At 45.6% G+C, this 12,071-nt stretch overlaps 1 protein-coding gene across 2 annotated transcripts in view; it reads right to left on the bottom strand.

The window, feature by feature from the left end:
- Nucleotides 1–1,102: 1,102 nt before the first annotated feature.
- LOC115097968 (forkhead box protein A2-A-like) overlaps nt 1,103–12,071 on the bottom strand; it is a 51,741-nt gene continuing 40,772 nt past the window's right edge. For both annotated transcript variants that reach the window (XM_029614186.1, XM_029614187.1), the window contains exon 3: nt 1,103–2,445. In XM_029614186.1, coding sequence (XP_029470046.1) covers nt 1,300–2,433 — 1,134 coding nt within the window. In that variant the 5' untranslated portion in view covers nt 2,434–2,445 and the 3' untranslated portion in view covers nt 1,103–1,299. The remainder of the gene's footprint in view (nt 2,446–12,071) is intronic.

Here is a 12,071-nt window from a genome sequence, read left to right as displayed (position 1 = left end):
GAGAGTGCAGTGGATGCATAGAACAGCCTCCCCCCCCCCACCCCCCTGGAAGTAGTAGACCCAAGGACAGTATCTGAATTCAAGAAAGTATGGGATGAGTACAGGAGATCCCTGAGGGAATGGTAGGAATAGCTGAATAGTTGGTGTGGATGAGCGGACTAGACAGGTTATATGGTCTTGCTCTATTTCTGTCATCATGTTTCAATGTTTTCTTGGGGTAAGAGGATAACACATCACATGGAAGACAAAGTCCAACTACAGAATCACTTCCTGCCAGTCGAAGGTGAAGCTCTCCTTCCAAAGTAGCACAGAGGCTGCCAGAGTGAAGGTGGGACCACTAGAGGAGTCCCTGAAGGTCTCCTCTACATATCATATCAATTCAGTAACTTCCCACAGATCCAGGCCTAAATTAGATTGGACATAATCTTACATTAAGTCAGGTCAAGGCCTGGATTACTACTGCAATAGGTTTTTCTTACTTATTAGGGATATGAGAAATAGGGAGAAACTGTCCCCTATCTTCCCCATCCCTCTGTCTTAAGACAGTTGAGTCAACCCTGGATTTTCAGTTCCTATTTCTAAAAATGCCTGAAACTAGGAGCTGAAAAAACAGATATGGCTCAGGGGAAATTAGAACTACATCTCCAGGCATTCAATGGGGCAAAGTCAGGACTAGATTATCTCTTGGAGGTTGACCAGGATGAGTTGGAGGTCCTACACTAACATACCATCTTGCTGATACCAAGGAGCAGGTGGATGAGACCATGTGCTTGAGTCTAGAACTTTGTGCCTGCTCCCTGAGAAACAAAGATTGTGCCCCCCTAAAGGAGTTACAAGTATCCTAGCAAATGTAGCATAACAGGATGCAAATTGATTGAAGTTCTGAAACATTACAATTTAATCTTGAAACCCTGGAAGACTTGCTGGTGTTAGAAATGGGATATATTATCCCTATGGAGGCTAGCAGAATGCACGACAAAGCCAGCTGGGACATATGTAGCAGAGGTGATTTTTAAGGGCTCGGCAAAGTGACACCTTTCCATAGAGAAGGATCCACACCTATAGCAGAAAAATTCTGGCTGTGTGTATAAAGCAAGGCAAACATAGGGTTTGGAGATCAGGAGAAACATTGGAAAACTGATACTGATTTTTTAATTATATATCAACATGGCTTCAAAAGCATAACTTTGGTAACATTTGTTGTGTGAATATATATAGATATATATATATGTATATAAAGTACAAATTTAAATATATTGAGATGAAGAATACAACATACACAGAGACAGGCTTAAGAGCTCAGAGGAAGCTGAGAAGAGGCTGAGGACACATGTTTGTGTAGTATGATCCAGGACTGGAAGGCATGGGGGGAATTTCCAACCTGGGTTTGGCCCCTATGGGGAGAATATTGTTGGCAGCAGCTGAGCCAGAGGCTGAATAATGCACAGCCTGCTCCTGAGCATGCTGGAGGTCCGCCCTATGGCATGGCTGCTCAGAAGACATGAGGTTGTTAATGGAAAAAGGATGGTGCAGAGAAAGTGGCTCAGGCTTTACGTGAGCATCACTGCTGAGCTGGCAGAGAAAACTCGCACTGGGTGGGCCCACATTATGGAAAAGCAGGTGGGCTGGAGAATTCCTTGTGTCCAAAAAAGGACTGGAGCTAGGAGAGGTGGCCTGGGCCTGCTGGGTCACACCGGAGGCTGAGTTGGGTGACTGGGTGGGGGAACTCCCTTCTGTACTGGAAGCTGGAGAGTACACTAACTCACTTGCTTGCTGGCAGCCCTCACCATCTTGGCCTCGTTTGACAGCAGGCCCTCTGTCACATTTGAAGCGCTTCTGTCTCCTCAGATAACAGCCATTCTCGAACATGTTTCCAGAGTCAGGGTGGAGAGCCCAGTAGGAGCCCTTGCCTGGCTTCTCTGGGGATCTGGGGACTTTCACAAAGCAGTCATTGAAGGAAAGGGAGTGCCGGATTGAGTTCTGCCACCTTTGCTGGTTCTGCCGGTAGTAAGGAAAAAGGTCCGTAATCCACTGGTATATCTCATTTAGCATCATCATCTTGTTGGGTGATTGCTGGATCGCCATGGTGATGAGTGAAATGTATGAGTAAGGAGGTTTAGCATGTGAATAATTCCTCCTGTAGGTCTGGGGGTCCCGCTGAACGTCAAGACCACCATGCCCATAGACTAGGGAGTTCACAGAAGACTGAGGAGCCATGGCTGGGCCTTGGGGCCCCATGCCCATAGTCTGGTTCAGATGCCCTGGCACATTCGGGAGGCCTGGAGGCAAAGAACTCATACAGCCTATGCTGCTTGGCAGTCCTGGTGCTGAAATGCCCAGTCCATTGTTGACATGGGGCATGGCTGCTGATGCTATAGGTACTTCGCTAGGCAGGAAGGAGCCACTGTGGAGACTGAGTGGCAGGGAAGGCATGCTTGGATAGATCTGAAAGAGAAATCAAGAGCTTGTAAGTAGAGACATTTGGACATACTTCTCCCAGCCCACTGTCCTCACCCTCCAGGTACCAGCTAACCAGGATGTCTCAATACAACAAGAGGTCATGCCCCTGCTTTCTTACTTCAGGATATGCCCCTGCTTTCTGACTTCCTACAGCCAGAAAACGATCTGCTTCTCAGGATATCTGTGATGCATGCTCAGTGAGTATATTTTAATTGAGTTCTTAGCCTAGATGCCTGTCCCTATTTCATGGCTCTGGGAAACTGAAGTCACTCACTCATTGCCTACTGTTCTTCTCCTACTGTTCTGGATATTACCACAATATTTCCTCACTTAGGTATAGTACAGGGCTGGTCCTCAAAAGTCACAAATAGGTCTGGTTTACAGGATAATAGACCATGATTTATATATCTGCATGTATTAGAGGCAGTACATGCAAATACGTCTCATGCATATTCATAGTGGGTATCCTGAAAACCAAGCTTATTTATGGATTTCGAGGACTGGAGTTCACCACAAGTAGAGGTCAATATTCAAAGATCCAGTGAGTGGGTAAACTAATCTGGGAAATGTACCTGGTTAGCCTTACATAGATATTCAGATGAACTCACCCAGCTAGTGGTGCGCTGAGTATCCAGCTAAATTATCTCCTGTTCAAAATTTGATTGAGTAGACTTGGGCCTGTAATTTGCACAGCTGGGGTTACCTGTAGCATTCAGAGCTGGTTAGCACTGATTGTTACATTATATTTGAAAGCCTGACCCTGGAGCACCTTGGACACAGCCCTTTTATACCTGTAGCTTGCAATTTTAACTGCACAAATTTAGCCGGTTAAAGGTGCCACATTTTTAAATGGGTACATCAATATATATAATAACATAGCAAATGAAGGCAGATAAAGACCCAAATAGTCCATCCAGTCTACCCATCAGGTTGCCCCTTGCCTTCTGTTTAGAGTTGTAACTGCCAATCCATGCAGATTCCCCTCCCCCCCCCCCCCCCCCCCCCAATTATCCTGAATCTTTATTTCCTTCCTCTGGTCTCGCCACTATTGTATCGCCCACCTGAGTTCTTTGTAAAACGGCATGATGTGCTGCACGAATGTCGGTAAATAAAAGTTAATAAATAAAATAAATAATGGATCCTCTGCATTTATCCCAATCCATTTTGAATTCCATTACCATTTGGGAGGGCATTCCATGCGTCCACCACCCTTTGGAGCTAACGTAATAAAACTTGTGCTAAAACAGGAATTACATTTTAGTGTGGCTTTTGGTGAATGGGTGCAGTAGAAGCCAGTGGTACTATGGGATGCAGTAAATTAATGGGGTGCAAACTGAAAAGAAGTAAACAAAAAAGTGTATTAAATTAATAATTTGAGTTAACCTGAAAATCTGTGCTAAGAACAATGCCTTAAAATGTGCTTTAAAAATAGGAACAGGGAGGAAGGTGATGGAAGTTGGAAAAAGTGTAAGCAAAATGGCCTTGCATCTGAGGTGGTTTCCAAGACAGGATGCACAGCACCAATCTAGCATACAAGGCCATAGTGCCACAGTGCCAGCACATAATCTGCTGCAGGGAACTCTCTCCTCTCTTGGGATCAGGGGACTAGGGCGGCATTTGTGTAGGGGACTTCGCTCTCTTCAGTTCAAGGGATGACTGCTGCCACAGGGGACTGTTTGTTGTTATGGGTTCAGGGGATGAGGGAGCATCCGTCGCAGGGCACTCTCTACTCTCTTGGGTTCAGGGGATGAGGGAAGCATCTGCCACAGAGGACTTTCCCCTGTCTTAGGATCGGAGATAAAAGCAGTGTCTGCCACAGGGGGCTCTCTGCTCTCTTGAGTTTGGTGGATGAAGGCAGTGTCTATGCAGGGACCCATCTGCTCGCTTGGGTTCAGGGTTGATTCTTACTTCTTGGAAGAGGGGTTGGGAGTGAACCTCCGAGACTGCCTGCATCCCAATCCCCGTTTTTCTTATACAGATTGTTAGTGGAGCAGAGGCTTGATTTCATACAGCTCTGCCCAGTTAGATAAATGGTCTATTTAATCACCTTTCAGGCCTAGCCCTGACTCCCTAGTCCCCACACTGATCAATGCCTAGCCTGGTTCTCCCTGCATTCAGCACCAATTCAGCTGCGATTTCTGCTGCTAAAAATGATCATTCCTTGAACGTATTTACTGCTCTATTCTGATTTTAGCCTTCAGAAAAGGAAGTGGAAATGATAAAATTGCTACCCAGAATCCCACCCATCTTGTTTTCCATTTATATTATACAGCCTGTTTTGTAAGATTTAATAATTCAATTTCATGCAGCTTTAGCCAAAATGAGTCCTGTCTTGAATTAAACAATAACAATTAAAACTCCACCTATTAATCTAACTTTCCAAAGTCCCTCATGAGAGGTTTCTAAGATATCTAAAATGTCATGGGATAGGAGGCGGTGTCCTTTCGTGGATTACAAACTGGTTAAAGACAGGAAAAAGAAAGTAGGATTAAATGGTCAATTTTCTCAGTGGAAAAGGGTAAACAGTGGAGTGCCTCAGGGCTCTGTACTTGGACCTGTGCTTTTCAATATATATATATATATATATATATATAACTGACCTGGAAAGGAATACGATGAGTGAGGTAATCACATTTGTAGATGATACAAAATTATTCAGAGTAGTTAAATCACAAGCAGATTGTGATACATTACAGGAGGACCTTGCAAGACTGGAAGATTGGGCATCCAAATGGCAGATGAAATTTAATGTGGATAAGTGCAAGGTGATGCACATAGGAAAAATAACCCTTGCTGTAGTTACACAATGTTAGGTTCCATATTAGGAAAGAGATCTAGGCGTCATAGTGGATAATACTTTGAAATCATCAACTCGGTGTGCTGTGGCAGACAAAAAAGCAAACAGAATGTTAGGAATTATTAGGGAGGGAATAGTGAATAAACTGGAAAATGTCTTAATACCTCTGTATCACTCCATGGTGAGATTGTACCTTGAGTACTGTGTACAGTTCTGGTCACCGCATCTCAACAAAGATACAATTGCACTGGAGAAGATACAGAGAAGGGCAACCAAAATGATAAAGGGAATGGAACAGCTCCCCTATGAGCAAGGGCTAAAGAGGTTAGGATTATTCAGCTTGGAGAAGAGAAGGCTGAGGGGAGATATGATAAAGGTCTATAAAATCATGAGAGATCTAGAACGGGTAAATGTGAATCAGTTATTTACTCTTTCGGATAATAGACACACTGGGCAAAACAAAAGGATATTATAAATATCTTGGCTATCTCCCTGCTCAACAAGCACTCGAATTAGTGCAGTTCTTTAATATATTTTCATAAAAGATGATATGTTAAAAGTGATCCATCAAGCCCAGCATACTGTTTCCAGCAGTGGCCAATCCAGGTTACAGATACCTGGCACTCCATGAAGTTAGCAAGTAGTGCATTTGAAACTAATCGGAGAAAATTATTTTTCACTAAAGGCACAATTAAACTCTGGAATTTGTTGCCAGAGGATGTGGTTAGTGCAGTTAATGTAGCTGGGATTAAATCAAGCTATTAATCAAGTTGATTTAGGGAACAGCCACTGCTATTTCTGGGATTAGAAGCATGGGATCTACTTAATGTTTTGGGAACTTGCCAGTTATTTGTAACCTGGATTAGCCACTGTTGGAAACATGATGCTGGGCTTGATGGACCCTTGGTCTGACCCAGTATAGCAACTTCTTATGTTCTTGTGAAACCAAAAGCAATGAACCCTAAGAGTGTAAGAAATAATTTCAAATAATCATAAATATGATTTCTCCTCAACAAACCATGGAATGTGGGAATATACACATTTATCAAACATATGAATGACCATCATACAGCATCAGGTAGACACAATGAGGACATATTTCCCACCCAACATCTTTGATGATGAAAAATTTGTAATTATCAGTCACTCATGGTGAGGTGTGTGCTTGCATATGTTTGTCAGTTTTTACCACTTTTAACATACTATCTTTTATCAAAATATATTAAAGAACTGCACTAATCCGAGTGCTTGTTGAGCAGGGAGATAGCCAAGATACTTATAACATAAGAACATAAGAAAATGCCATACTGGGTCAGACCAAGGGTCCATCAAGCCCAGCATCCTGTTTCCAACAGTGGCCAATCCAGGCCATAAGAACCTGGCAAGTACCCAAAAACTAAGTCTATTCCATGTAACCATTGCTAATGGCAGTGGCTATTCTCTAAGTGAACTTAATAGCAGGTAATGGACTTCTCCTCCAAGAACTTATCCAATCCTTTTTTAAACACAGCTATACTAACTGCACGAACCACATTCTCTGGCAACAAATTCCAGAGTTTAATTGTGCGTTGAGTAAAAAAGAACTTTCTCCGATTAGTTTTAAATGTGCCCCATGCTAACTTCATGGAGTGCCCCCTAGTCTTTCTACTATCCGAAAGAGTAAATAACCGATTCACATCTACCCGTTCTAGACCTCTCATGATTTTAAACACCTCTATCATATCCCCCCTCAGTCGTCTCTTCTCCAAGCTGAAAAGTCCTAACCTCTTTAGTCTTTCCTCATAGGGGAGTTGTTCCATTCCCCTTATCCTTTTGTTTTGCCCAGTGTATATTAACGTTGATTGTCACAACCTTCCATTTAAGCCGACATTGCAACGTTTCATAAGACAGCAGTAGTGCTGCACTGACACTTAAAAACATCTAGACAACAAAACCGGGACTCCTATGAGCACCACTGGTATATATCCGAATCACCCCTGAAGAAGGAAGGCAGTTTCCTTCTGAAACACTGCAATGTCGGGCTAAACGGAAGGTTGTCACAAACATCGTTAATACTAGACACACTGGGCAGAACAGAAGGATGTTAGAAATATCTTTATCATCTCCTCATTCGGTCTGCCCGATGCTGTGTGATGGTCATTCATATGTTTAATAAATGTGTATATTCCCACATTCCATGGTTTGTTGCGGTGAGATTATATTTATGGTTATGTTCCTATGTGCAGAAAACCTGGTTTAGGTTACAGAATTGTCCAGGGCTCTATTTGCATTAAGTCGGCACATAAGTTGGTTTAAGGTGTCCTCCTTGCACATGCACTGAGAGGCGTCCCAGAGGATGGAGTTGGGGCTGAGGCAGCACTTAACATGCATACCTTTTTTGATTTCAAACTGTATGCATGAAAATGTACCAGCACAAGTCATGCCCTCCACAGAGGCAGTGTAACTTCATGTGAGTGACTCTCATTGCATACTGGGCCACCTACCCATGAATTTTCAAAGCGAACTTATGTGCATAAGTTTACTTTGAAAATTCTCAGTAAAGTTTGGCATACAATGTACAATCTAGACTTTACTGCTATAGCAAGGTATAAAGTTACCCTGCCTGTGCTTAGCAGTAGAAATAATAGGCTCCTTGGGGCTGATATTCAACTGCTGTCTGGCTGCATATATGAGCCGGACAAACACTGAAGATCCCTAAAGGCTTGAGGTTGGAAATGAAGTATGATGGTGGTATAACATGTCTGCATGGGGGTAACCTGCATGGAGTGGCAGATACTGCCATTAACAGAATGCATGGGGGTAACCTGCACGAGGAGGCAGATACTACCATTAACAGAATGCATGGGGGGCACCTGCACGGGGCGGCAGATACTACCATTAACAGAATGCATGGGGGTAACCTGCACAGAGCGGCAGATAGCACAATTAACAGAATGCATGGGGATAACCTGCACGGAGCGGCAAATACTACCATTAACAGAATGCATGGGGATAACCTGCACGGAGCGGCAGATACTACCATTAACAGAATGCATGGGGATAACCTGCACGGAACGGCAGATACTGCCATTAACAGAATGCATGGGGGTAACCTGCACGGAGCGGCAGATACTGCCATTAACAGAATGCATGGGGGGCACCTGCACGGAGCGGCAGATACTGCCATTAACAGAATGCATGTGGGTAACCTGCACGGAGCGGCAGATACTACCATCAACAGAATGCATGTGGGTAACCTGCACGGAGCGGCAGATAGTACCATTAACAGAATGCATGGGGATAACCTGCACGGAGCGGCAGATACTACCATTAACAGAATGCATGGGGATAACCTGCACGGAGCGGCAGATACTACCATTAACAGAATGCATGGGGTTAACCTGCACAGAGCGGCAGATACTGCCATTAACAGAATGCATGGGGGTAACCTGTACGGAGCGGCAGATACTGCCTTTAACAGAATGCATGAGGTTAACCTGCATAGAGCGGCAGATACTGCCATTAACAGAATGCATGGGGGTAACCTGCACGAAGCGGCAGATACTGCCATTAACAGAATGCATGGGGGGCACCTGCACGGAGCGGCAGATACTACCATTAACAGAATGCATGTGGGTAACCTGCACGGAGCGGCAGATACTACCATTAACAGAATGCATGGGGATAACCTGCACGGAGCGGCAGATACTACCATTAACAGAATGCATGGGGATAACCTGCACGGAGCGGCAGATACTACCATTAACAGAATGCATGGGGTTAACCTGCACGGAGCGGCAGATACTGCCATTAACAGAATGCATGGGGGTAACCTGCACAGAGCGGCAGATACTACCATTAACAGAATGCATGGGGTTAACCTGCACAGAGCGGCAGATACTGCCATTAACAGGATGCATGGGGGTAACCTGCACGAAGCGACAGATACTGCCATTAACAGAATGCATGGGGGGCACCTGCACGGAGCGGCATATACTACCATTAACAGAATGCATGGGTGTATCCTGCACAGAGCAGCAGATACTGCCATTAACAGAATGAATGGGGGGCACCTGCACGGAGCGGCAGATACTACCATTAACAGAATGCATGGGTGTATCCTGCACAGAGCAGCAGATACTACCATTAACAGAATGCACGGGGGGCACCTGCACGGAGTGGCAGATACTACCATTAACAGAATGCATGGGGGTAACCTGCATGAAGCGGCAGATACTGCCATTAACAGAATGCATGGGGGTAACCTGCACAGAGCAGCAGATACTGCCATTAACAGAATGCATGGGGGGCACCTGCACGGAGCGGCAGTTACTACCATTAATTAATAGAATGCATGGGGGGCACCTGCACGGAGCGGCAGTTACTACCATTAACAATGCATGGGGGTAACCTGCACGGGGAGGCAGATACTACCATTAACAGAATGCATGGGGGTAACCTGCACAGAGCGGCAGATAGCACAATTAACAGAATGCATGGGGATAACCTGCACGGAGCGGCAAATACTACCATTAACAGAATGCATGGGGATAACCTGCACGGAGCGGCAGATACTACCATTAACAGAATGCATGGGGATAACCTGCACGGAACGGCAGATACTGCCATTAACAGAATGCATGGGGGTAACCTGCACGGAGCGGCAGATACTGCCATTAACAGAATGCATGGGGGGCACCTGCACGGAGCGGCAGATACTGCCATTAACAGAATGCATGTGGGTAACCTGCACGGAGCGGCAGATACTACCATCAACAGAATGCATGTGGGTAACCTGCACGGAGCGGCAGATAGTACCATTAACAGAATGCATGGGGATAACCTGCACGGAGCGGCAGATACTACCATTAACAGAATGCATGGGGATAACCTGCACGGAGCGGCAGATACTACCATTAACAGAATGCATGGGGGTAACCTGCACAGAGCGGCAGATACTGCCATTAACAGAATGCATGGGGGTAACCTGTACGGAGCGGCAGATACTGCCTTAACAGAATGCATGAGGTTAACCTGCATAGAGCGGCAGATACTGCCATTAACAGAATGCATGGGGGTAACCTGCACGAAGCGGCAGATACTGCCATTAACAGAATGCATGGGGGGGCACCTGCACGGAGCGGCAGATACTACCATTAACAGAATGCATGTGGGTAACCTGCACGGAGCGGCAGATACTACCATTAACAGAATGCATGGGGATAACCTGCACGGAGCGGCAGATACTACCATTAACAGAATGCATGGGGATAACCTGCATGGAGCGGCAGATACTACCATTAACAGAATGCATGGGGTTAACCTGCACGGAGCGGCAGATACTGCCATTAACAGAATGCATGGGGGTAACCTGCACAGAGCGGCAGATACTACCATTAACAGAATGCATGGGGTTAACCTGCACAGAGCGGCAGATACTGCCATTAACAGGATGCATGGGGGTAACCTGCACGAAGCGACAGATACTGCCATTAACAGAATGCATGGGGGGCACCTGCACGGAGCGGCATATACTACCATTAACAGAATGCATGGGTGTATCCTGCACAGAGCAGCAGATACTGCCATTAACAGAATGCATGGGGGGCACCTGCACGGAGCGGCAGATACTACCATTAACAGAATGCATGGGTGTATCCTGCACAGAGCAGCAGATACTACCATTAACAGAATGCACGGGGGGCACCTGCACGGAGTGGCAGATACTACCATTAACAGAATGCATGGGGGTAACCTGCATGAAGCGGCAGATACTGCCATTAACAGAATGCATGGGGGTAACCTGCACAGAGCAGCAGATACTGCCATTAACAGAATGCATGGGGGGCACCTGCACGGAGCGGCAGTTACTACCATTAATTAATAGAATGCATGGGGGGCACCTGCACGGAGCGGCAGTTACTACCATTAACAATGCATGGGGGTAACCTGCACGGGGAGGCAGATACTACCATTAATAGAATGCATAATAGAATTAATAATCTTTATAAGTTACTCCCCAGTTCCTTGATCCAAGTTTATTTTCCCGGTTTGATGTAATCACATTCTTACATGCTTGTTTCTGTTATAATGTAAACCGAAATGATATGTAACTTTGCTACATGAATTTCGGTATATAAAAATGTTAAATAAATAAATTAATTAACAGAATGCATGGGGGGCACCTGCATGGAGCGGCAGATACTACCAGTAACAGAATGCATGGGGGGCACCTGCACGGAGCGGCAAATACTGCCATTAACAGAATGCATGGGGATAACCTGCACAGAGTGGCTGTTACTACCATTAACAGAATGCATGGGGGTAGCCTGCACGGGGCGGCTGTTACTACCATTAACAGAATGCATGGGTGTATCCTGCACAGATCAGCAGATACTACCATTAATAGAATGCCTGGGGGTAACATGCACGGAACGGCAGATACTGCCATTAACAGAATGCATGGGGGTAACCTGCACAGAGCGGCAGATATTGCCATTAACAGAATGCATGGGGGTAACCTGCACAGAGCGGCAGATACTGCCATTAACAGAATGCATGGGGGGCACCTGCACAGAGCGGCAGATACTGCCATTAACAGAATGCATGGGGGCACCTGCACGGAGCGGCAGATACTGCCATTAACAGAATGCATGGGGGGCACCTGCACGGAGCGGCAGATACTACCATTAACAGAATGCATGGGGATAACCTGCACGGAGCGGCAGATACTACCATTAACAGAATGCATGGGGTTAACCTGCACAGAGCGGCAGATACTGCCATTAACAGAATGCATGGGGGTAACCTGCACAGAGCGGCAGATACTGCCATT

Source organism: Rhinatrema bivittatum, chromosome 8 (assembly GCF_901001135.1).
Source record: "Rhinatrema bivittatum chromosome 8, aRhiBiv1.1, whole genome shotgun sequence".
Taxonomy (NCBI): domain Eukaryota; kingdom Metazoa; phylum Chordata; class Amphibia; order Gymnophiona; family Rhinatrematidae; genus Rhinatrema; species Rhinatrema bivittatum.
Note: the sequence above shows the minus strand (reverse complement) of the source record. Positions and strands in the feature narration are given on the sequence as shown.